Genomic DNA, 26792 nt, shown 5'->3' on the forward strand with positions numbered 1-26792 from the left:
CCTTGGAGCGCTGTGAGGTGATTGTAAACTGCCACATGCTGAGTGCTGGGAACCAAACGTAGGTTCTCTGCAAGAGCAGTGTGTGCTCATAACCACTGGGCAGCCCTCTCTCTGGACTCTGTATTTATACATCTTGATTATCAATAATTGTTTCCATAGATTGTCCACGTTTCATCATTTCTCTATTCCCACAGCAGCTGGCATTTCCTCTCCTGAACGGCTAGCTACTAACTTGTCCACCCATGATAAGCTGCTGAGATAGCTCCCCAGAATGTGCTGTCACTGGTTACATCCCTCCGTGCACCCTCCAGTCACAGAGACCTGCTCTAAGTGCCACTCTGTGTGCTCTGTAAACTTCCATTACTTCCTGTTCCTGAGATGTCCTTTCCCTGTTGTGCTGGTGGGCGCCTGCTCATCAGTCACAGCTGAGGTTAAGTGCCGTCTCTGCGTGGGTTCCTCTGGGTATGCTGTGCGTTCATTCATTGGGATGATGGGACACTTCTTTTCGCTGAGATGGTTTCTTGTGTACATCCACACCACCAGACAGACATAGAAGTTTGAAAAGGCCACTTATGTCCTGTTTTGCATGTTTTGGCATTGTGTTCCAAAGTATCTTGGACTAACCTCAGCTGAGGAGTATCTACAAACGACATACAAACAAGTGATGATATTGGTCGGCAGCGATTCCTGTCCTAGATAAAAATTATTCTGTGGTTGTCTCTTCTCATATCTGTAATGATGAAAATTTTCTAAACTGAAAATATATAGTATATATATATATATATATGTATATATATATATATGTGGAGAGAATAGAGAGATGTCACTTGTGGGCCAACAAAATGGCTCAAAAGGCACTTGCCCTGAAGCCTGACTCCCTGAGTTGATCTCTCAAACACCCATTGGAAATGAGTCTTGCATGTGTTATGTATATGAGTTACTGGGCTATTAATTTCTAGTAGAAACTAATTTTTAAATTAGACGTGAGCCCATGCCATAGATTATTGACAAATCTTACTTGTGACTTTAATCTAGAGTCAGGTACATCTATACTGAAGCTCATGTATTTTAATGATGTATTTTACAGAATTCCTTTAGTTTCTGAAGTTTGTTTCACTGTCTTTGTTCTTCCCTCTCTACTTGGCAAGCCCTTCTGCTAGTAACATAAAGCCAATAAGGTGTCTTCTACTGCTTGTAGACCTTATTCCAGAAGTTTTCTCTCCACAGTCTTCAGAAAATGAACTAGACATTTGACAGATGAGGTAGCTAAAACCAGAGAGGAAGTGACTTGCCTGAAGTCACAAAGTGGTTTCATATCCCATTAGCGTCTGTTGTACTAAATTGAATGTATGTATCATAAACACATACACATATTTTGTGTGTGTCAGCTTGTTCTTAATCTTAATTGCCTTTGTATGAACAATTATTAGTTAATAAATAATGAATGTGTAGTTATGTGATATAGGTTTTTTTTTTAAGAAATTTATTTTGTGGGCACAGTGTTTATTACCTAAAATTTGTTTTACTGGATTTTTTACATATTCTAGTATAGTTTTCTTTTTAGTCCTTCATTAAATGCTCTAAAACTCCATTAGCCTTTTAATTTTTAAAAAAAGTTTGTAATTTACCCACTCACTGTATTATCTACCCATCTAAAGTGTATAATTTAGTGTTTTTTAGAATATTCATGGATACACAGAACCATTGCCACAATCTTACCTCAAAAACTCAACCCCTGCCCAGGTGTAGTGATTTACACTGGTCACTCCTACACAAGAGGCTGAGGCAGGAGTATTGTAAGTTTAAGGCCCAACCTGGGTTGTATAGTAATGGGAAGAGAGGAAGTGAGAGGGAGGGCAAAGAAAGGAAACAGACCCTGCATCCATTAGCTGTTGCCTTCCAGTCTCTGCAGGACCCCTGATATACTATGGCTCTAGATTTATCTGTTGTGGAAATTTCATATAGAAATGATTTCTTTTTTTAAAAATGTATTTTTTTGTGGTTGGAGTGTTTTGCTTGGCTAGTGTTGCAAGGTTCATCTATTTTGTTACATCTATCAGCATTTAATCAGTTAGCATTTCATCTATTTGTATAATTAAATAATACTCTACTTTGGATTTATACCACATTTTGTAGCTCTCCCAGTTGTTGCTAATATTACTGAATTATTGTTTGGATGCTTGTGGTCTGAATGAGAAACACCCTCCCTGGGCTCAGGTATTTGTTGTATTCGGTCCCCAGTAGGTGGTGCCCTTTGGGGGGGTTTAGGAGGTGCAGCCCAGCTGAAGGAAGTTTGTCACTGGGAGACAGCCCACAGATTTTACAGCCTTCCCCTGCTCCCAGTTTGCTTTCTTTACTTTGCTCTTCCATTTGAAGATGTGAACTCTCGGCTTCCTGCCACCATGCTTGCTGATTGCTGCCTGTTGCCATGCCTCCCAGCCATGATGGATTCTGGAACCATATAAAATAAACCATTTCTTTCATAAATTGCTTTTGGTCACAGGGTGTTTTATCACAGCAACAAAAAGTAACTAGTACAATATTAATTATGCTGCTAGGCATCTATTTTCATGTTAGTTTCTTAGTGTGGGTTTGATTGGCATTTTTATGATTAATAAAGTCATATGCTTTTGGGCCATTAGAGAAATCACTAGACAAGTGCCTATTCATATCCTGTGCACAAATTAAATACAGTTTTTAAGTTCTTTAGATAGTCTGATAAAAGTTTTGTGTCGGACATATGATTTGCTGATTTTTTTTCCTATTATGTACTGCCCTTTTACTTTCGTGATAGTCTTTACTGAAGTATACAAGGTTGTGATCTTGACACAGCTGTCTGGTTTTTCTGTTGTGCTGGTGTAACTTCTCTTGATAGAGCTTAGCAGCAAGTTTCAAGCAGTCCCGTTTCATGGGTGCTGAGTATGAGTTTCAAGCTGGGGCTCGATTGATGAGTGGTGTAATATGCAGATAAACAGGTGGAATAGGTCTATCAAGGTGCTGGGATACAAACCTTTTCCTCGAAACAGTGTGGTAACCGTGGAGTTGGTGGGAAATTGTAGATGAGGGCCTTCAGGACAGATTTCACATGGGCTGCTGTAGCATTAAAGACGAGTAACTATTCCACGTTGAGTGGGAGAAAATAATTCTGAGGAAAACGCAGACTAGAAAAACGCGATGAATCAGGTGGTGGTGGTATGCGCTTTAATCCCAGCACATGGGAGGCAGAAGCAGACAGAGCTTCCGTTTCAAGGCCAGCCTGGTCTACAGAGTAAGTTCCAGGACAGCCAGGGCTACTCAGAGAGACCCTATCAAATCCTATGTTGAAAAATAAAATAAAATTAAAAAATTAAAGAGAAAAGAAAAATTGGATGAGAACTTTTCCCTATATACAAGCTGACAAGTTTGCCTGTGAGTTTCTTGAATTCTAGAGAGGTACAAGATCTCTAGATGTTAGAGAGGTCAAAGACAAAGGTCTTTTATTGATGTCCATCAAGTCGTGTGAGGGTTCACCTTCCTGTCTCTATGCTTCATGCTCTATGGGGTGATATGGGAGGGCCCAGGAGGGTTGATGTCACAGCTGAGGGACCTCAGGCTCAGGGGACCCAAGGTTTTAGAGGGGGCAGTAAACATGCTAGAGACCCCAAACACATTAGCTGTGCGATTTTGGAGACAGACACCATCTCAGTTCTTGGAGGTTTTGTGCTTACATAAGTATCCTTGACAAGATAATTTGGGACAGAAAAAGCACTTGGTACCTTTGCCCCCACGATGTGCAGAAATGACTGAGAACCATGGAGACTTGCTCCCCAGTACCTGGAAGATTCAGGGAGCCACAAGTGGTTCAGACTGAATATTAACTTCAGCTTGGTTCCAGGCTGTTGCCATCAGCAGGGGTGAAAGCTTCAGCACTTTTCTTTGGGAATGAACTTTGTCCAAGATGCAGGAGAGCCAAGATGAGATGAAGAGGGCACCCCCCACCCCAGAGGGAACAGAGTCCTTTGGTTGCCTGGGTGGAATAATGTTGGGCTTTTCAGAACCACAGAATCATGCGCTTGTTTCAAATGCAGCACTGCCCGTTTTAGTAGCATTGTGACTTTTAACTTTTGTCTTTTTCATTTATAAAATAGTGATATGCTGTAAAATTGCAGTGAATGTCTGCCCAGTACTTAATCATGTGCTCATAGACATCTCTGTAACTCCTGCCTTCCTTAGCGTTGCTTTAAGTAATAAGGAATGTATCTAAAATGCTTTTTACTGAGCTGGGACATAGTATTCACATTTCATTGGTTAGTTATTTTGTTTTTGGTATAATTGTTTCAACTCTTTGTGTTTGAAAAGATAGCTCCTTTGGAGTCTTAGGCTCAGAATTGGTTTTGTATAAAATACAGAGTCATTAATTAAAATACAAATTCTCTATTTACTAGCTTGAGGAATTGCTTCATTTCTTTAAGCTTGCCATTTTCTGCATGTGAAGACTTATAGTGGACTGCCTTCTTTTTGTGGTTATCCTTGGTTTGAGACAGTTACTCCTTTTGTTGTGCAGGATTTACTTTGAACTATGGTCTTGCCATGTTGCTCAGGTTAGCTTCCAAAGCTTTGTGGGCTCAAGTGATCCTTCTTCTCAGCTACCAAGGGAGCTGTGGGTACAGACACTTACTGCTCTGATGCCTTAGCCCTTTCTTTTAAAGGTGGTACTGGCAGAGACTTTGGCGATGTGCGTATGTGTTTCATTGGTATTCTGAATATTAAGGGAAAGTTGCTGGAATATTTTCTAGCCAGTGTCTTATTTACATGCAAATAAAATTCTCTACACTAAATAACAATTAAGAATTGTTATTATTATTGTTGTATTGTCTTCCTCTCTGTCTCTCCTGTTTTCTCTTCCCTTCCCATTCCCTTTATCGCAAATAAACTCCACATTCCAACTCTGTATGGAATATTTGTCTGTCCCTTACCTGTCATGGGATCTGCCAAGGTCTCTCTTGAGCTGTTTTATAACAATTATTATTATTTTGCAGTTTCTTTTGTCCTACTTTACATTCTCCTTTTTTAAAATAGCTTTTTTATTTTTGATAATTTTTGTTTGTTTATTTTCTTTTTGTTTTTGTAGTGCTGGTGATCAAACCAGGGCCTCTCTCACATTAAGCAGGTGCTGTAAAACGGTTAAAATGGTTAAAAGCTTTTGCCGTAGTCTAGTTTCTCCAAGGAGCCTTTCATCCCTGATTGTTGCCATTCTGTTTCCTTCATGCTTTCTATGCACTGGGATGGTTATTCTTGGTTGTCAACTTGACTACTTCTGGAATTAACTAAAATCCCAAATGGCTGGGTACACCTGTGAAGGATTTTTCCTTAATTGAATCACTTGAAGTGGAGAAACACACTTCTCATCCAGATCTTTGAGGTGAGAGGGTTCACTTTTAATCCAGATCTTTTGAAATGGGAAGATCCACTTTAAATCTTGGCCACACTTTCTGCTGGCAGCCTATATAAAGAACATAGAAGAAGGATACTTGCTCTAGTAAGTCCATTCCTTCACTGGCATCAGAGCCTACTTCTTTGGAATTCCCATGTATACTGAAGACCGGCTGAGACATCCAGCCTTGTGGACGAAATAGCTACTGAATTTTTGGACCTTCCTTGGTAGATAGCTATTGTTGGAGTAGCTGGACCATAGCCTGTAAGCCATTGTAATAAATCCCATATGTATATTCATTCTCTAAGTTCTGTTCTTCTAGAGAACTCAGAGTCATACACGAACTAAAGTTCTTCCTGGCCAGCCTGGTCTACAGAGTGAGTTTCAGGAGAGCCCAGGCTACATAGAGAAACCCTGTCTGGAAAAACAAAAACAGTGAACAAACAAACGAGCCGAAGATCCCGAGCCCCTGACTTTGGGTGTGGAGCCCGCCTAAATTAGTTTACTAAATTGAATTGCAGATCCCTTCTGGTAACATTCTGGTTAAAAGATCAATACTGTATGTAGGTAATATTAGTAAGCTATCTAATGCTTACTCTTTATTCTATGTTAGGTTCTATGCTAAATGCTTTTTAATTATTTAACTTATAGGAAACTTCTGAAAAGAAAAGAAAGTTTAGATCACAACTTGAGATTGCAGAATTTAAACCCAGACAGTCTTCATCCAAAGTATAGGTCGTTAGCAACAGTACAAAAGCAAAGCTTCTGGGGAAGGACTCATGACCGTATCACCATAGTTTCATAGATAAATTAACTAATCCAGGAAAGAATAAGAAGATTAAATTTTTTAATGCCATTTTGGTGCTATATTTGCATTCATTTTCTTCAGTGTTCTACACTCTAGGAAGTACCGTGAAGATGCATGTATCTTAAAATAATTTTAAAAACATTAAACATAGTAACTTAGCAATAACACATCAATATAAAAGTGCACTATTCATAGAATTAGAATAAACTTGCATATTTATCAGGACTTAAGCCTTTAATGGGCATTTTCTAGCTCACTTATTTCAGCTCCCTTTTTACATAAGGATACCGAGTCCTGGCAAGTTTAAGTTTTTTACCCAAAGTCTCAGATTCAATCAGTTTTGGGCCCAGATGTCCTGCTTTAGCCTCCTATGTTTCTCCACTTTCATTGTTTTTATCCTAGCTGTGCAAAAAGCTGCAGAAAGTAACTAGGTTTTTAAAATGTATCCTTTCGGGTGAGCCTGGTGAAAAGCCTCACAGATGTTCACTGGAAAGTGACAATTTGTAGCTAAAACTGGAAGCAAATCTAGAGACTGTGGAAGGAGTGCTGGATGCAGTTGCAAAAAATAGAATTGCATGAATAGCGGCTAGGATATTTAGGAGCAGAGCTTACTTTAAAACAAACACTTTTGTAGAAAGCATTATTTATGGAACTTCACACTCAGTTTTAGTTTTCTAGTTTGATAAAGGCTTAAAATAATTTAGGAACATAAAAATAGAGAACAGCTGGTTGAGTTCGAGATTTGTTGAAAACAATGATTTGATCCTTCTTTTGGTCTAAAAATTCTGTGAATTAAGAAAAGAATCTAAGACAAAAGGCAGTCTATGACTCTGACTTTATTTATTTATCTACTTAGGTTTTTCGTGACAGGATTTCTCTGTGTAACAGTCCTGACTGTCCTGGATCTTGCTTTGTAGATCAGGCTGGCCTTAAATTCACAGAGATCCGCCTGCCTCTGCCTCCTGAGTTCTGGGATCAAAGGCGTGCATCGCTGCCCGGCATGACTCTGACTTTAAATGACACTACAGAGCACTGGCTTCACATTTCCCCATGCATTAGGGTAGATCACCTGCAGGACTTGTAAAGATACAGGTTACTTTTTGTCGCTGTTTAGTATTGAGCTGTGCCCCAGGATTTCTGAGTAAGTCTTCTGGTTTAGGCCTCTGTGATTGGTTTTTCTAGCAAGTTCATGGGCAAAGTGGGTGCTCCTGGGCTGTCTGTACTCAGAACCACTGAACTACAGGAAATACGTAAGAGAAAGCAGTCACACACTAGTGAACTGACAGAGACCACTGCTGGGTTTTGTTTGTCTTTATTTCTTTCTTTGCTTTTTTTTTTAATTTTGGAAGGGGGTAATATTTGTTCTATTAATGACTTGTTGAAAAATGTTTCTTCATTTTACATAAACATTGTAATGGGTGAGTGCCAGGCATGTGCACCTGTAAACCCACCACACAGGAGGCCATGGCTGGAAGGTACTGAGTGTGAGGACAGCTTATACTACATATGGAGGCCCTGATTCAAAACCCAGCAAAACATTTGTATTCTAAAGTCCGTATGAGTCATTGTGATCGCATAACTTACATTAAGTGTGCTTTTTCATAAGAAATTGCCTAGGAATGAAAACTTGCTGTGTGGAGCAGAGCAGAGCTTTAGGTCCTGCTTCCTTTGGAAAGCCAGGTCCAGGCAGACTTCATAGGCTTAGCCTATTCAGTGGTAGCTTGCTGCTGTTTTTTTTTCCCCTTTTTTAGCTTGTATCACCCTTATTTTTAATAAAATTGGGAACCTTTCATGTGTTTCTTTGACACTCATCTCTGGTGAACTTGCTATTGTATTTGTCTTTATTTGTTGTGAACTTTTTTTTATTTACTGCACTTAAAGACTTCGTATATTCTGAGTATATATTTTTCATCAGATATAATTTATATTTTCTTCCAGTCTGTGTTTTAAACAGACTATTTTAAAGAGCAGAAGTGTTTTATTTTGATGACATGCAGCTTATCAATTTATTCTCTTATGGACTGCTTTGGGTAACATATCTAAGTCTTTTGCCAAACTCGTTTCCAAAGGTTTTCTTCTGTCATCTTTTTCCCTGAAGGTTTGGTGTTGCACTTAGTATGTGGCCTGAGGAATGAGGGATGCACCTGTTTCACTTTTTCCTTTTCATCCTCGGTTGCTGCTCTCTTTTCGCCTTCACCTTTTGCTTTCCCTTTTCTTCCTCTTTCTTTTCTGTCTTTTTTTTCCTTTTTCCTCTCTTTCTGCTTCTCTTTCTCTGTGGTCCCAGCACCACTTGCAGACAAATTTCCCTCTGGTGAATTGCCCTCGTACCTTTGTTAGATCAGTTGTCCATGTGTATCTGCTTCTGGACTCTCTTCTCTTAATCTCTGTTGGTGTTTGTGCCAACACCACATTATCCTGATAGTGGAGCCTTGTAATGTATCTTCAAATCAGGTAGTATTGGACCCTCAGCGTTTACTCTTTCAAGACTGTTTTGTTCATTCAGGGTTCCTGCATATCCTATGTATTTTATAATCAGTTTAGCACTGTAGAAAAGTGAGCTGAGATTTTGGTTTATCTTGTGTGCCTACAGCCTGGAAGCCTACATCATAGGCTTCTAGCCACTCTCCTCTCTTTCTCTTTGCACATGGTTAGTATCCTATAAACCTTTAAAAATTTTTCTTGTATCTTTTTTTTTTATTTGCTGGAGACCAGAGAATAAACTGTTCACCCATTTTGGTCAGAAATAGAAACATTATAGCAGATATTTGATAAAGAAGAATATATCATCAAAGAAAGAGAATTGGTTACTTGGGGAAAGGATTAGAAAGAAAAGAAATTGGCAAGGTAAATTACCCAGGAAGCATAACAGTGACTGTGGGAGAAACAGTCAAGAGAGAAACAAGGCAGCTCCGGTCGGAGAGGGGATGCTCACTGATTGTGGTGGGCAGGGCGGTCGGAGAGGGGATGCTCATTGATTGTGGTGGGCAGGGCAGAAGGAGCTTCTTGACTAGGGAGACGTGGAGGATGCTGAGAGGAACAGCCACAGTGACGTCAGGGTTTAGGTCTGGAAATTTCTCTGCTTCTGTTTGGTTGTTATAGCTGGGTGCTTGTATGTGGGCTGTGATCTGCTGGAGCCTCCCATCTTATAAATACTGCTGCAGTGTTCTAATTGGTACCGTGGAGTCCAGAACCACGTGCTTAGTGAATAATTAGTAGTTCTTTATTTCTTGTTTTATATTTGATTGTAACTATTTTCCCAAACCAGATACAGTAGTGGGTGGTCATTTTATTACAATTTACTTTACTTACCAGCAAGTTCCTTGATAAGTTTCTAGTAGGTTTAAGTGTCTATAGTTCATTATCTCTTTGATGCAAGTTTTTTTTTTTATTTTTTAAAATGGGAAGGCAAACAATCTTGGACATCATTGCTGATTTAGGGCAATTACATGGAAAACAATACATTGTAAGATAACTAATGTAAGTACAAGTGTAAGAAACCAAACAATTACCCTTTGATGCCAGACATACCTTGTGATTCCCAAAACATACCTTACGATGCCCGAGACATACCATATGATGCCCGAGACCTACCGTTTGATGCCTGAGATGGACCTTTTCAGGAACTTGAATGATGTGAAAGTACAAATATGAGGACAACACAGGCATTATGGTGTTTGTAGTAAATTATCATAGGCTGGGTTTCTGGAATTGCCAGTGATTTAAATTTTAACTGATTGGTTTGCTATTATTTGTATAAAATCGAATTTATTTGACTTTTTAAAAATAATCACAGAAATTATGTTTCAATGATTATTCTTGGTTGTCAACTTGACTACTTCTGGAAGTAACTAAAATCCAAAAATAGAGGGCATGCCTGTGAGGGATTTCTGCTTAATTTGAAATGGGAAGATCTACTTTGAGGTAGGAAGGCACACCTTTAATCCAGATCTTATCTGGACCTTGCTTTCTGCTGGAAACCTATATAAGGACATAGAAGAAGGAAGCTTTTGTTATTTGCCTCTTGCCCTTACTCTCCCTAGCATGACCATTCCTTGACCGGTATTAGAATCTACTTCTTTGGGATTCCAGTGTATACTGAAGACTGACTGATTCGACCACCCTCATGGACTTAGTAACTACTGGATTCTTGAACTTTCTGTTCATAGGCAGCTATTGCTGGATTAACTAGATCACAGCCTGTAGGTCAGTCTAATAAATCCTATTTCTATGATATATATATATATGTATGTATATATGTATATATATAGAGAGAGGGGGGGTTGCTCTTACTCTAGAGAATCCTGATGAATACAGCATATGAATACAACATAACTTTTTCCCTTTTTTTATTATAGCCTTTCTCTTTCTCTTTCCTTAAAGAAATGTTTCTCAGACCAAAATATTTCCCACTTAAACAACATCCAAGAGTTAGATCAATAACAAAGATTGTAGATCCAGCGAGATAACAAAGTTAGCAGGCATTCTAAAATTCATGCATAAAGTTAGGTTCTTTTTTATGACTTAAGTTGTTAATTTGTTTCTTCATTAACTGTTTTCACAGACCAGACCTAGTAATCTTTTTCTTATTACAGACTTTTAAAAAAAATTTATTTATTTTTATTTATTATGTATACAATATTCTGTCTGTGTGTATGTCTGCAGGCCAGAAGAGGGCACCAGACCTCATTACAGATGGTTGTGAGCCACCATGTGGTTGCTGGAAATTGAACTCAGGACCTTTGGAAGAGCAGACAATGCTCTTAACCACTGAGCCATCTCTCCAGCCCCCCCCCCTTATTACAGACTTTAAGATAATTTAAAATAAGTGCAGAGATATGGTTTGTTTGGATTTGTTACTGTTGTTTTGAGACACGGTTTCACAATGTAGTCCAGGCCTGCTCTGCTTATTTGCAGGTTAAAGACTGTTAGCTCTTCTCCTCAGGTAGCTTTCTCATTTCATGAACTTGGTAGTCTGGTCCTTCATCACTCTAAATCCTCTGCTCTCTCCATCTTTTCCCCTCTAGAGTGATTGACATCCTGCAGTAAGGCTGCTCTCCAGTCTTCACGTCTTGTGAGGGCTCTGCCCTGGACTTGGCTTTTGCCCCATGGGTGGTAAAATGACAGATATAGTTGGGAAATGGATTCTGTTTTATCATAGACCCTGATCTAAGTCCTCTCTGTTGTTCATTAGCTCATGTGGCTTCAGTTGAGTGTACTTGGGCTCTCTGAGCCATGCTTTTGTCCATGAAGTGGCAATAGTATCTTCTTTACAAACCCATTATAAGGATCAAGTGAAACTTCATGTGTGAATGACTTAGTGCCTGGCACATAAGTCCTCTCCAGATATAAGCTGTTTATTTAACTAACTGAAGGAAAAACTAAAGAAAGGCAATGTTGTCAAATCAATGCACCACAGAATGTTTGAGAGGCCTGCTGGTAATTAGGTGACAGATGAGATTCAGAAAGAACTCACTTCATGAATGAAGTAAGAGTTTCAGATTTCAGAAACATGAATTTGGATCAACTTAGAGTTTTAAATTAGGTTAAAAAAATTCAGCAACTCTAATAAATGAAGGAAGCGGTCTGGCTTAATATCAGTTTCCCTCAGTTATTTTTTTTTGTTGTTGTTTGTTTGTTTTTTGCTCATTGACATAGTGGTGTAAGTGTGCTAACGGCACTGTAGCCGCGTTGACCTGTGCTTGCAACCCTTACCTTCCATCCTGGAATCCATCTTTAAAAATGACAAATGAAGGCAGGCCAGCTTATTGGTGATTGTTATTTGTTGTGAAAGCAAAAATTTAGTGAAAGATTGCAGGAAGTGAAGATTAACTGTCCCCTTCCCGTCTTTAAAGGACTGACTTCACTAAGAAAATGGAGACTTGGTTTGGCCCGGGAGGAAGCTTGCCTGAGCTGAGCTCTAGAGGGGAGGTGTGAGGTTCAAGTCTTGCTTCTGATGCTGAGGTAGAATCAAGTTATTCTGTCTGTAGTCGTTTCATGAACCACATAAAGCAAGAATATAGTCACTGTACAGAAGGACTATGAGGTGCAGGTAAGTTTGTGTGTAGAGCAGTTCGGTTGGTTGTTACCTCTGCCTGGTGCTGCATCAGCCTTTTCTGAGAGGACTAGCTCAGCTGTGGAGCAGACTTTCTCCTCACACCGAGTCAGAGTCCAGGTGGCTCGTTCGTGTTCCTGAGGGCTTTCCGAGTGGGTCACAACGCGTCAGCACTGTCTGTGAGCAGGTGCACCGCTGCCCTGTTGTTCAGGACACAGCAGATGCCAGGCGCGGAGCCTGCTGGGTGGTGGGCACCGCTGGTGACTGCGTGGAGCTTTCTTCATTCATTGCGGTTCTCTTCCTCACATAGCGTTGCCTGTCCTTCTTTTTCACATGGAACTTATTTTTGTTTGCTTTTATGTTGTTGCTTTAGAGCAGATATCCTGGAGTTAAAAGAGGCCATGTTCTCTCTCTCTCTCTCTCTTTTTTTTTTGTTCCTGTACAGGAAGAAGAGACAGCCAAAGAACATTGTGATTTCACTTGGGAGACTGAAAGTCACTTCTCCTCATGTGTCACGTTTTGAGTCTTTATTTCCATTCTGTCTATCACTGTTTTGATGTCTGTAGTCATTTTCAGAAGGTGCCATGTCATACATAAAACAGCTCTGTGACAAGATTACCCTGTCAGTGACCTTATAGCCTGTTGACTGGGCAGAGAGCTTGCAGCTGGAGACACCGTTAGTGTCTTGTCAGTTCTCAAGCATGAGCTTTATCATCTTAAAGCATTGCATTGTTTTTAAATATGTGGGGAAACTTCATAACTCCGCATCACTAGCTTAAATGAGATTGATGTTGAGAATATTGGGTAGTATAATTAGTAAAGGAAAATAACCTTCACTTTTCATGGGTCCTCTATGTTTGAGGTATGGTGTTTGGATGATTTGCCAGTATCATCTTTCAGTTTCTCGGTCACCATTATAGGCTTATCAGAAGATCTTCCTCTTTGTCTTTACTGCCTGAAAGTTATGCCCTAAGCTTCTTTCCTGGGTCTCCAAGTCCCACACTGTAGATAAAATGTGGCCCGGATAGAAATGGTGTTTGATGGTCAGTGCTGCTGTGACTCCTTCCTTCATCCTTGACCTCACTCTTCTTTCCAGTCTAGTAGGGAGAAGTGGACGGTTGGGGGTATGCCGTGCACCGCGCCCCCTGTCTGCGCTCTATGTGCTAGAATCCAGTTCGCGGGCTTCGGGCAAGGGGCTGGAGGTTGAGAAAACACACGCAGAGACAGACCAACACATGGACCTCCAATTGCTGGTACAAAGGTTCTTCTTTAATAGCACCATGGAGGCTTAAATACCCTGCAGTCAATGGCCAACAGGTGAAAGTCACATCCTCCGATCCTCTAGGCAAGGCACAGCTTTTAGTAACTTCAATTAGAAGGTTCTAGCAGGGAAGAGCAGCTGAAGGCCAGGACTCAATTGGTCCCAACAGGGGTAGGGCACGTGATTACAGTCAAGTGAAAGACCTGACGCTGAAACCTTGTGGGGACAAGAGAGTCTCTGGGTGTGTTGTAAGAGGAGAGGAGCCCATGGTACTTTAGTAGCTGGCAGCATTCATTTCTGTGATTTGTGACATGGTAGTTTATTGGGTGCCAGCAAATGTTTCATTTGTCTGTCTAATGAAGGGCAGTGGAGTCTGAGGAGGAGCACAGGTAACTAGTCTCTCTTTCCCCTCTCTCTTTTCCTCTCAGATGAAGGCGATTCAACAGGAAGCCTTTAGATAAGGCACAGCACATGCATCACCCATGGCTTCTGTATGAAGTATGCTTTGTCTGTCTCTGTGGTAATTGGTTCAGACACTGTCGCCTGTGCCTCCGGTGCTAACGCCAAGTCATAACTCCACTATTTATTAACTCCATGACCTGGCCGGATGATTTCACCTCTCTGGGAGTTAGTTTCCTTATCTCTATTGTGTGCTTAATAATACCCAATTTATGTTGAATCAGGAGGTAGTGTGTTCACAGATCTAGTACAGAGTGCCCATTGAGGACTGTTCAGTTTTTCCGCTCATGGTTTCTTTGTTCATCGTCAGTGTTTTTGTCTGACTATTTTACTTCTGAATCAGTCTCCATGGGGAGCAGTGCAACCATTTGTTTAGCCTCTACCCCAGTCTGGTGAACGGCCATGGCCTTTTGCTAACCCGTTCTGTCTGCTGTGAGAGTGGTAGCTGCTGTTTCTCTTCCTTTAAGGCACGGCACCCCCCCATGCAGAGTTAGTGCTCAGCAAGCATCTGTGAGGTAAAGGCATTTCTGGACTTGGGAAGGAATGAGTGTCTGCAGCACTTCTCACTGAATGTGAAGTCTGTGACTTGGGAAGGAATGAGTGTCTGCAGCACTTCTCACTGAATGTGAAGTCTGTGACTTGGGAAGGAATGAGTGTCTGCAGCACTTCTCACTGAATGTGAAGTCTGTGAGTTCTTGGTGCTTTGCAACTTAGTTCAGACTTGTTACTTTTTAGTTCTGAGGGCAGGATGCTTTTAGTATCTGGACATGTTACATTTGTAGATCAGCTATCTGCTCTGCAGTGGTTTTAGTGACAGATGTTTGGTTAGTGCTTACTCAGAGCCAGGCTCTGCACGGAGCACTGCGCTGTGTGTCTTCTTTGATCCTGATAACAACTTTTTGAATTTGGTGATATTCTTTATCTTTTTATTGTTTTAAAAGATTTTTTTTTAGTTTTATGAGTGTATGAGTGTTTCCCTGCATGTATGAATGTGCACCACGTGCACCTGTGCTGACAGAGGCCAGAGAGGGCCTCACATCTGGATCTGGAGTTACAGGTTCTTGTGAGCTGCCATATAGGTGCTGGGAATTGATTCCTGGTTCTCTGAAAGAATAACAAGTGCTCTTAGTCACTCAGCCATCTCTCCAGTCCCCAGTACTGTTCTGGTACCCATTATAGAGATGTGGAAACAGTCTTTCCAAAGACTACACAGCCTGTAATAAAGTAATTGAGATGGGTTTACATCTGGATTCCAGAGCTGCCTTTTCTGTTATGTCGTAGGTAGCTCCCCACTTTTGTGTTTGTCACGTGATAGGAGAGCTGTAGGCAGGCAGGTGGCAGTTAGGGTGAAGAATTCCCCAAGATTTCTCCTGGGGTTTGGGAAGAAGCAAGCTGCTGACTAGCTGATGTCACACACCTGATACTCCACTCTTCCCTCCAGTGGGCTGCAGTTGTAATGTGGGGATTCAGTTTTAATTTTACCACAGTAATATCTGTGTGGAGGAATAATTACAACTTTGAAGTGCAGTGCAGTGCGAAGTAACCAGTTTCTATTAAAGGTTGCTCAAGCAGTGACTAAGTCATTAAATTCAACTCCTGATGAATGTGGATTGCTTAATATCTGTCTGCCAGGAGACACACACAGAGATATATGTCACTAGAGATAGATAATTGGAGCTGATTTTACAGAGAAGTAATGTTTTGGTTTTGATTTTGACAGTGAGAAGTTCAGGGTTTATATTGTCATCTGTTTGTATTTCTCCAAAACAAGAGTAAATGCCTTTTCAATAAAATATTGAAGAATCAAGTCTTATTCGAAGAGATCTGGAAGTACTTATTTCCAATTTTCAGAAAATAAGATCTTCTGGCTACATGTGCTATTTTTTCTAAGAAATGTAAAATAAAGTCAGGCAACCTCTTGCTGCCTTCCTTCTTTCTTGCCAAAATGGTATATGTCCTTTATGACATTTAATGTTTATCAGATTCTTCTGAGTGTGTGAGTCATGTTGACTCAGCAACCCTTAGCAACACTAAATGTCTGCTTTGTCTTAGCGTGGTAATTCACTAATAAAATACATGGTGCTGAATTTGAACAACTACATGTAATTGGTTGTGTTTCTGTCCAGGCATGCTTATTTGTAGCTTTGTAGAATAGAAAAATTAACCTGATCCCACAGTTTTTATTTTATTTGTTTAGGACAAAATTTCAGAAAATAGCTTGGCTGTGGACAAAGCTGTTCACCTGAATCAGATAGGCAGGTGGAAAGAGTAAGTAGGCGACATTTGTTCTGAGGGTGTGCCTCCCTAGTGTGTGTGCACACGTCCTACTTGGAAAGAGGCTTTATTGATTGATAAGGGATGGAATATTTGGACCTATTCTGGACAGTAGAGAGATGTCTGGGAAAAGATCTTATAGCTGAGATCGTGGGGGGCTTTCAGTAGGGCACATCAGACAGACACAAGAAGTATAGTGAGGAGCGGTGGTCCCTGTGTGTGGAGAGACAAGGAGGGCAAGCCTAGACTTCGATGTTAGTCTCACTGAAGGCAGTGCTAGTGAAGACTGAGGGATCATGAATAGCTTTCAACTCTACTTCTCAAAGCTGAGCTAGACCTCGGGGCAGTGTATTCCTCTGGGTGCGTGCAGCCACCTGTGGTTAGGGAAGGCTCTGTGTAGAGTAGTTGGTCTAGAGCTGCGTCACTCCCATCTACCCTCACTAATCTGGTCGTGGTCGGCAACAGCAATTGGGTTGGTTTACTGATCATAACCAGGTGGACTCAGCCGTGCCACGATAAAGAACTGCTTCTTCCCCCATCTGCTATTGCTTTTAAACCCGTGACCTAGAAAATTATACCGAGCAAATAAGTGTGAATCAACACTAGACAGTGTTGGAACTGAATGGGAAAAAAAGTCTCATGCTCCCACGCTGTGCCACATATTGCCATGCCTACTTCTGGCAGTTTTAGCCACAACCTGGAGTCCTTCCTACTCGAGAGTCTGTCTCCATAAAAGCAACTTATTCGTCTCCTCTCCCTTCTCAGCTCTGTCTCTTCTTTAGCCGTGGCCTTTCACATTCAGGACAACTGGCGGCGGTGGCCACTGTTTGGCCTTCATACTTTGTTACTGCCTCAGTCATCATCTTCCTCTCTTTAAAGTCTCATGAATTTTGTTTGAAGTTGAGTTTCATTCTAGCACTAAGCCCCCCGTTCTTGCTTCAATGCTTTTTCAGCGCTTCAAAGCAGAGAATAGTAATAGTTACTGCTGTTGATGCGTTTTAACATTGAGCAACAGATGACGTGTCTAATGAATAGCGTGGCTGCTGAGATTGCATAATTATAGGTTTGTCTGACTTTAGAAGAACCATAAGCAGGCCAGCTTCATCCGGTTAGAGACTTCCCCAATTATGTAAGCATCAGAATATTTCAATCTGAAATGAAGCCCTCTTCCAGTGATTATATTATTCTTTGTTTTCCTGGAGTTTGCCTGAGTAGGAAAAAACAAAATGAAACAGAAACTCTCTTCAAGGAATGGGTTGTTCTGTGACGCTTCCTTTACCGAGTCCCACTTGGCCTGTTAGGTAGTACAGGCTCCAGTGTGTCTGCATAGTGTTAGAAACAATGCTGATCAGCATTGTCCGGTAGACGTGTAGAACAGCCTCATGCTGGCTTGCTTACAGACATAGAATTTTATAATTCAGAGCAAGGATTATCTGTGCCCTCTGGACTTGGCTTGCTGGGGTGGACGTGGGGGACGTACTTCAGCTAGTTATTGTGCTAACTTCTTGGAACAGTTTCTTAATCAGTGTGCCAGGTGACAGGTTCTCCCCGCGGCCTTGAGTTCTCCCCATGGGGCTTCTCAATGTGTATATTGACTTGGAAGTCAATGTTCATGTATTTCATGTGGGTTTATTCAATTACTGATAGAAAGGGCTGAGTTTATTAAGTTCATAGGATGGCATATTGAAGACATTGCAGTATCCTGAGCCTTCCCAGACCATGTTTGGTGAGGGGAGTGCAATTAGATATACAGGTAATAAAAATTACTCCTAACCCTGAGTGCTGCTTAGAAGCTTCTCTGCCCCCAGGTTCTTTGTAGGATTCTGGTTCCTTCTGACCTTTTCTCTGTATTCTCTCTGTTGCCTCACAGACGGTTTTAGCAGCTTCCATCTGTGTGTTTGGTTGCAAGTACTCTTAGACTAGCGCATCCTGGACTTCTGAGTGGCTGAACTTGGCTGGTGTTCTCCATTCAGTGGGTAACTTGTTTGTTGTCCTAGATAGCACTGGAAATTACCTGTGAGGATGGGAAAAGTTTCTATTTTAATTCCATAGAATTTCAGGTTGGACATTTCCAGATTTAGAAAATAGTAGTCCTAGGAGAATATAGAAGAAAGATTAATTCTACAACTTTTTTAGGTCTCAGAAATACTAACACACCATTCTTATCCATGGAAAATTGTAAGAAAGGCACAATTATTTATGGTGCCATATATGAAGTGTAGGTGTTAAAATAAATTAAGCAAATAGTTTCTTCTAGGTAGGTATAATTTCAGAACAGATGGAATTTGAGCTCAAGTCTTGAAGGATGTGCAGATTAAATCTGATAAAGAATCTTAGGAAAGGCTCTGTGAAAATATGTATGTGTGTGCGTGTGTGCATGAGTGCATGTGTGTGTGTGTATGTGTTGGGTGGGGAATGTTGAAATGAGGTAAATGTAGACTAGGCTGACCTTGTACTCCTGCCTCTTTCCTTAGTCTCCTGAGTGCTGGGGTTACCTACGTGTGCCACCATACCTGGCTAAGTGTGGCAGTTTTTAAAAGATGTATTTTACCTTTAATTATGCATGTGTGGGGTTGGGTGTGTGTTGACTGAAATTTCTGTCCTGCCTGGTCCTACAGTCATTCAGTCCCAAAGAATCACATAGAGGTCTACATCAATTATAAATCAATTGGCCCAGTATCTCAGGCTCTTCTTATCGACTAATTCTTATAACTTATATTAGCCCATAATTCTTGTCTATGTTGGCCACGTGGCTTGGTACCTTTTTCGACGAGGCAGTCACATCTTGCTTCCTCTGTGGCTGGGTCACAACTGCAGAATGCGCTTCCCTCTTCCCAGAATTCTTGTTGCTCCGCCTCTACTTCCTGCCTGGCTACTGACCAATCAGCATTTATTTAAAATATAAGTGACAGGGTACAGACCATTGTCCCACAGCAGGTGTGGGGTGGGGAGAGCTTTTGTGCATGTGAGTGCAGGTATCCAAGGAAGTCAAAGGAGGTATCAGATGAAGCTGGAGTTACAGGTGGTTGTTAGAGCTGGGAGCAGAACTCAGATCCACAGAGAGCTGTGTGTACTCTGTAATGTCTGAGCCATCTCTAGCCCCTAGGTGTGGCAATTTTGATATTGAAATATATGCTGTAGAATTCAGCGGCAATTCAGATCCTCTGGATGGTGGGTTTCTTTTTCCTTCTCTGATCTACTCCCAGCCAAGTTGTAAACCAATAGTAAGCATCAAAGCCCAAAGAAGGAAATATGACTGCAGGTAGCCTTAGGTGAGGCTCCAGAGCCCAGAGGATGTCTGGAGGAGCTGAAAACTGCAGTTGAAGAACAATGAAGCCCAAGGGGCAGGAACATGAGAAGGATGAAGACAGTGATCCTGAGAACAGAATTGTGGGAACACAGCTGGAGTGTCTTGGAGCCTTTCTCCAGATGTGCTGCAGAAGGGCAGCAGAGAGGCCAGAGCTCAGAATGGAGGGTTTTTGTGGTTCATTTTGTTTTCTTAATCTTTAATCCTCTTTTGTAATAACAACATAGCCGATCTGTGTGTCTGTCGGATGCAGCAGGCTGGGGAAGACACAGAAATCTGTCTTGTTCTACAAGGAGACAGAGGCGAGGAAAGAAAAGCAAGATATTGCATGAGAGAGGCAAATAACCCCTCATCCAAATTACTCCCAATCCCTGGAAAGTTCTGGAAAGGGAGAGACATACAAATAGGCAAAGTTGATTGTTGAAGAGATTTTGAAGAAAAATGCAGTACTTTTACAAATCAGCTCTTTGGAGATTATGTTCTTTGAACTTTTTCCAGATGTGGCATTTGGAGTGGAAAATAATATTCACAACTTCTTTTTCTCTTTCAGCTGAAGTGAGCAGTGAATACAGTATGGACAGGGCCATGGTTGAATTTGCTAAAATGGATCGAGAGCTAAACCATTATGTTAAGGCTGTCCAGTCTACGATAAATCATGTAAGTCTGTTCCACTTCCCTGAATATTTGTTTACAGCTCTCTGCTCTAGAAATGAAAATAAAATCAGAAATCAAAATTCTTTTCCATCCTAAATATCTCCTTGTCCTTACTGAAGCAGCTGTTGATTAGGACTCTCATGGAGCAGGAATCTGTAATATTTTCCAGCAAGGCACCTAGGCTAATTAGCAGGTGAAATGCCTTTCAGATTGTCTTGCATTTTTGTTTGAAAAGTTTAAGGATAAGCCCTTTCAAATGTGAGCAGATTTTCACCAAAATATTGAAAGTGTGTACAGCTTGTTTGTTTTGTCAGATTTGCTTAAGCATATAACTTAGACCAGGTTTAGTTACTCCTTCTCTAGCTTAAACTAATATGCATCGCTTGCAAAATTTTTAGTATCAGATAACATGGAAGCATTTAGAGAAAGTTTAAAAATAAAGAAAGTTGGCATTTGGGTTGTTCCAGAGGCCAGACTTAGCTCTGCTGACTCCAGCTGCCACAGGAACAGCACAGAGAGCAGTTAAGGTGGGAAGGAAGCAACATCCTCTTTGGCAGTGCTGTGTTGAGTAAGAAATGAGCAATAAGATTGCAGTAATGCTTCTGAGAAATCTTTTGTCTCTGAGCCACGGAAACTCCCTGTCGAAGTGATTTCGGATACCTGTGTAATAAGGTGGCTTGCACTTCTGGTTTCTTTATTTGCCTTTTCTTCTTATGGCTATGGGAAAATTCCAAAGAGCAAGTATTTAACAAGACCAGCTACTATTCAGATGAAGATAAAATTTTATGTGTTGTCTAATACTTAAGCCCCTGAAATGAGCATTAAATATGGATTTTTTCCCCTGTTTTTGTATGGCTAGTCTTTGGTATAATATAACTGTGATTACGAATAGTAATAACTCATTCAAATTGTAAAGTCAAGTGTTTTTGGCTATTATGATTTAGGTTTAGTTCTCTGAATAAGTTTTTTTGTTTTGTTTTTCGAGGCAGGATTTATCTGTGTAGCCCTGGCTGTCCTGGAACTCTCTCTATAGATCAGGTTGGCTTTGAACTCACAGAGATCTGCCTGCCTCTGCCTCCCAAATGCTGTCTACCACCACCACCACCACCACCGACTAAAGGCTTGCTTGCTTGCTTATTTATTTATTTGTTTAATGTTTGCCTACAGGCCAGAAGAGGGCATCAGATCCCATTTTTGGTGTCTGTGAGCTACCAAATGATTGCTAGGAAATTGAACTCAACACCTCTGAAAGAAAAACCAGAGCTCTTAATCACTGAGCCATCGCTAGCTCTCAGAATAATTTTTTGGTATGAAAATACATTTTGGTGACATCATATTTGAAAGTAGGTAATAAAGCAGTCAGCCAGAAAGCACTAGAACAGGGCATCTCTTTTTTGTTTGTTTGTTTGTTTATCTTTTTTCTCCCTCTCTTCCTGCTCCTTCTCCTCTTCCTGCTCCTCTTTGTCTTCTTCTTTTCTTCTTCTTTACTTTCCCCTGGAGACAGGGCCTTCCTAGGTCAGTTTCACTGTCTCCGTCCTCAGCTAGGATTATAGGCATAGGCATTTCTTACCACACTCAAGCTAGACCAAAGGTTTTTAATTCTGGTTGAGCTCTAGAACCATTCAGTTAGTTCCTACTTTTTTTTTTTTTTGTCACATATCTGGAGCAGGCCTGAGATAGCAATGGAGTTTTTGTTGTTGTTGTTTTATTTTTTATGATTCTATTACTAATATGTACCCACAGTTGAAAACTACTCATATATATTCTATTGCCTTTAAAGAATATGGTATGTTTGTGACTAAAGATCAGAGTCAGGCCTCTTCTAAGGCTCAACCTTGCTTTAACCTGTATTTTCTGTGGGTGTTATGGACGTGTATCCATATGGCCTGTAGGAGTGACCAAAAAAAAAAAACCCACAAGATTTTGGAGTCAAAGAATTTAGTTTCCCCCCCTAAACTTTAAGAGTCACAGATACTTGATGTACTGTTAAAAGAAAAATATAACTCTTTAAGTTCTCTCAGTGCCTTCAAGTACTCGTCATTGTTTTGAGACAGATTCTCACTGTATATCACTGGCTGGTCAGGAACTCAATACCTCTGCTTCTCAAGTGCTGAAAATAAAGGCATGTGCCACCACGTCTAGCCTCCAGTACTCTTAAAGAAAAAGTTAAACACAAAGAATACGCCACAGCACACATGCACTCAGTAGTTAGATGCACTTCTGTCATCTGGGTGCAGGTCTTGTCCATTTCCCTCACTCTTCTTCTTTTTGGCCATCACTTCACTGGGCATGGAGTGAGTGGATTTAGAGATTCTGATGCTTGTTATAAGGTTCCTGAGATTTTGTGTGGGAGAGAACTACTTCTTTTCCTTTTCTGGCCAAATTACATTGTGTGTGCAAATGTTACACAAGACCATAGTTGTCTGAGACATGCTTCTGAGATGTACAGTCAGAGCCTCAGTGGGCACAGCTGTGATTTTGAGGGAAATGTTGTGGTCCAGCTTTCCATACTTAAAGGTATGGGATTGGTTTTGTGGCTTGTGCTGAGGTATAAAGAATGAGTAGCAGCTGGGGAGGGGCCAGGGCTGCCCAGCCCTTTAGAAATAACAGCAATCTAGGGACTGGAAGGGGGATAGCTCTTCCACTTCCTTAGTTAGCATCTTTGGCCAAGAGTTATCTTTGGAACCTTATGTTCTTCATTTTATCACAAAAGCATTTTACAGTACTGTTCTATGAACCAGATTAGAGACTGTGTATGAACAGTTGGGCCTCCATAGCACTCAATGGAGCTATCAGATACTGCATCGCTTCACACCCAGATTTCTAAAGAACACCTTGGAAAGGTGGAGCATACACTTCTAAAACATGAATACTTTGTTTAGTTAGCTGCAGTTTTGGATACTTTTCATGATCTTGTTCTACTTTATAACTCAAGAGATGCAAGATAAGCTCATTATTAACATGTTAAGTGTTCATGGTCTCTAAAATGAAGTTGTAAGTCAGGCTGGTAAGAAATACAATAGATGGTGGGAAACCTTGGGTCCCATCTAACCTTCTTTTCTGTCATGGATTTTTGAAGATATAATACTTCCACTTCGGAGCTTGTTCCAAATGTGGTTTATGATCTTTCTGTTCATGGACTTTTCCATAGTCACAGAAAAGTTTAAAAGACATTGCTTCCCTCATTAATGTACTTATCACTTCAACAGACAGCTCTCTATTCTACTTTCCCCTTAGAATTTGGAACTCATGCAACTTGGGAAGTTTACTGTGGGATCTTAGCTATTTGAGTTAATTTACCAGTAATTCCCTGGGAAGTCCTGTTAGCAGTTAACAGAAGCTCTCAGATTGCCTCCCTCTGTCCTTTGAGAAAATAGGATCACTATATCCCATAAGTCTGAGGTTTAATTAGGAATCAGTATTCATTTCAATGGTCTAAAACCTAAAGGACCTAAAGGAAGAAAAAGGACCTTGTTTTAGCAAGTTTGTTTGTAGCGGGAATATTATGTTGTGAGTACTACAAAAATGATCAATTTCTAAAACATTTATAAAAACTTTCAGGATGAGTGGCTTTTATACCTGTGAGTTATTTGGATGGAGACTTTCGGTCATGAGACCACACGTGTTATAAATGTGTTGTGGAAGGTATGAAATGGTACACTGATAACGATACCTAAGTGGTATAGGAACTTCCTTTATTACAGTTAACTGCCCTGGAAAAACCCATCTCCCATCTTGTGTGGAGACAAAGTGATGTTCTTAACATTAGATTTCAGTGGCCCTGCCAGTCCTCCCTAGCTTTCTGAGTAGTACACCGAAGGGACTCCACTGGCTGTCTTTCCCCCCAAATGTTTAATGAATAAGCGTGTACCGCGTACCTGTCTGCCAAGCACTTGGTGATGGAGGACATCGGAGGTCACTAAGCGAGAACCACATGACCTTTATCTCTACGTCTGAAGTCTAGAACAGAATACAAACATTGAAAAAAGAACAATAACTGTTATTTAATTACTATCAGTGTGTATGCTACAAATGGAAAACAGAGCACTGTGGACAGTTTAATGACTCCAGGCATAGTATCTTCGATGGTTGGCCAGAAGACTCCTTCCTGAAGAAGGGATGTTTTTGAGAAGAGTCGATTGGCTCTTAATATGGAGAGTAAAAGATAGCTAACTTCTGAATGTGACTTTTATCAAAAGTGAAAGCACCTTATTTGTAACGGCCTTTAATTTTTTACTTATTTATTTAATTGAGACAATCTCATATAGCCCCGGACATTTGAACTTGCAACTTGTGGGATTCCAGATGTGTACCACTGTGCCCATATTTATGGGATGGTGGGAATCGAACTTTGAACTTCTTCGTGCATGTGAGGCAATCACTCTACTAATTAAGTTACGTACTCTACCCCCATTTCTGATCATCTTTGTTTATGTATTTATTTTTTAAGATGTATATAGTTTTTATTTGTGTGTATATGTGTATGCCTGCGTCAGTTTATGTGTACTACATGCATGCAGGTGCCCATGTAAACCAAAAGAGGGCATCATATCCCCTGGAACTGAAGTAACCGCTGGTTGTAAACTGCCCGGTTGGACCAGAACCTGGGTTCTCTGCAAGAACATTAAGTACTCTTAACCATCACTGAGCTGAGCCATCTCTTTAGTTCCTTCTGATGGTCTTCACATCAAAGATTCAAGGGCCTTGGTCATTCCAAATTCTTAATTTCAGGAAAGCAGACAAACATGCCTACCCTCTAGGTAAGAACTGAAGTGCAGTGGTGGCATAACCTGCCAGAGGTCAGTGATAGAGTTGCTAGCAGAATTCTGAGCTGACTCCCTGCCAGGTGCTGTGCCTGGTAATGCATATCATGCCAGTATCAGATTCAAGAATAGTTTAATTACTGATGATTCTATTTCTCAAGTACAGGTTACTTCTGAAATTTGACTAATTGAATAAATCCAGTGCTAGTCATGTGTGCTTCTCATTGTGTTATTAGTGTTTGCACCTACACCTACAATTTGGTCCATGGCCTTTAGATTAGTGAAGGTAGATGGGGAGGGTGAGTACCAGGTCAGTTCAAGCTCCCCTCCCGCCCCAAATCGGTCTTTCAAGTAAGAGACAGCAAAAACACCTTGGACTACTGTGCCTGGTTGAGGTCGGAGGACAGCTCACAGTTGACTCTTTCTACCATGTGGGTTCCAGGGATTGAACTCAGGTTATCAGACTTAACCACAAGCACCTTCACCCTCAGCCATCTTGATGGCCCTCACAAACTTTTTAATGATCTTAATTCTGATGTTGAGCATGAATGTGAACCTTAAAGCTTGATGATAAATGATTTAACTGGTTAATATTAGTCCCATAAATCATCAGTCATCAGTGATAAAATATAATATCTCATATAGTCATAGAGCTTGTGGAAAGTAGTGGAATTTGAGATTTCTTTGGACATGTACTTTTAGAGCAAGCGCCAGCTCTTAAAAGAGGCATCAGACTTCACCTGTGGTGTTTGCTTTGCTGAGTTAAGTGGTTAGAAACCTGTAGCCTGTGTGCTTTCTTCACTTTCCTCAAAACTCTGTTTTGCCCTTCTTCCATCTTACAGTTATGTAAGACTTAAGCATTTGATCGAACTGCAGTCCCGTAGCTGGTTTTGTTTGGGAGACAATGTTTAGAATGTTTTTACCGAAAGCCCGAGGAGAGCAAATGCTTTTCTTCCTAACTGGACCAGCTAGGTGCTGCATTGACTCCTTTGTGTTTCTCACTGACCAAGTCTGCCCTACTCTGCTTACTGTGGTTTTTATTTGATATGCTAACCTGAAATGTTATCTGCCTTTTATAGTTGATATGTTGAGAGTTAGAAGAATAGAAATGTACTTCATATACAGTGTTGAAAACCAGGTATAATAAAAGTACAAGCTAGTTCAAAGTATAGTTTACCTCAGTCCTGTCATTATGCAATGAATTTTGGCCGTTTCTGATGTGCCACTTCCCTGTGCCCTCTCACCTTTCACCCTCCATCCACTGGTAAGCTTAGGGGGCTTCGTTTGTTCATTTTCTTTTTTTGTTTTGTTTTGTTTTGTTTTGTTTGAGACAGGGTTTCTCCATGTAGCCTTGGCTGTCATGGAACTCACTTTGTAGACCAGGCTGAACTCAGAGATTTGCCTGCTTCTGCCTCTCTGGTGCTGAGATTAAAGATTTTTTTTTAAGTTAACTATAATACCTTCTACTACATGCAGCCCTATTGGTAATACCTACCCCACTCCCACCCCCCATTCAGACAGGGACTCACTATGTAGACTTGCTAACCTGGAACTCACTATGTACACCAGACTGGCCCTGAATTTACAGATTTACCTGATTCTGTCTCCCAGGTGCTAGACTTAGTGGCATTCACTACCATGCCCAGCCCCTGTAGGTAATCTTATCATTTTAGTGAAACCAAGTTTGAAAAGAATTGTTCACTTAGATAGCTAATACCTTATTTTTCCCATGTTTGAAGGACGTTCTAGGCCAGAGGATGTGACTGCTGGGTGTGATTATCTACTGAGCCATTCGCAGAGG

The 26792-nt window shown here is 40.8% G+C and overlaps 1 protein-coding gene across 2 annotated transcripts in view; it reads left to right on the forward strand.

Moving 5' to 3' along the window:
* The window catches only part of Nsmce2 (NSE2 SUMO ligase component of SMC5/6 complex), a 209547-nt gene that overhangs the window by 21599 nt on the left and 161156 nt on the right, over positions 1–26792 (forward strand). For both annotated transcript variants that reach the window (XR_014998034.1, XM_048457151.2), the window contains exon 3: positions 20125–20231. Coding sequence is in view for 1 of the 2 variants with exons in the window: in XM_048457151.2 (XP_048313108.1) it covers positions 20125–20231 (107 nt within the window). In the remaining variant the exon portion in view is untranslated. The remainder of the gene's footprint in view (positions 1–20124; positions 20232–26792) is intronic.

This window comes from Myodes glareolus, chromosome 19 (genome assembly GCF_982192425.1).
Source record: "Myodes glareolus chromosome 19, mMyoGla1.1, whole genome shotgun sequence".
Lineage (NCBI taxonomy): Eukaryota > Metazoa > Chordata > Mammalia > Rodentia > Cricetidae > Myodes > Myodes glareolus.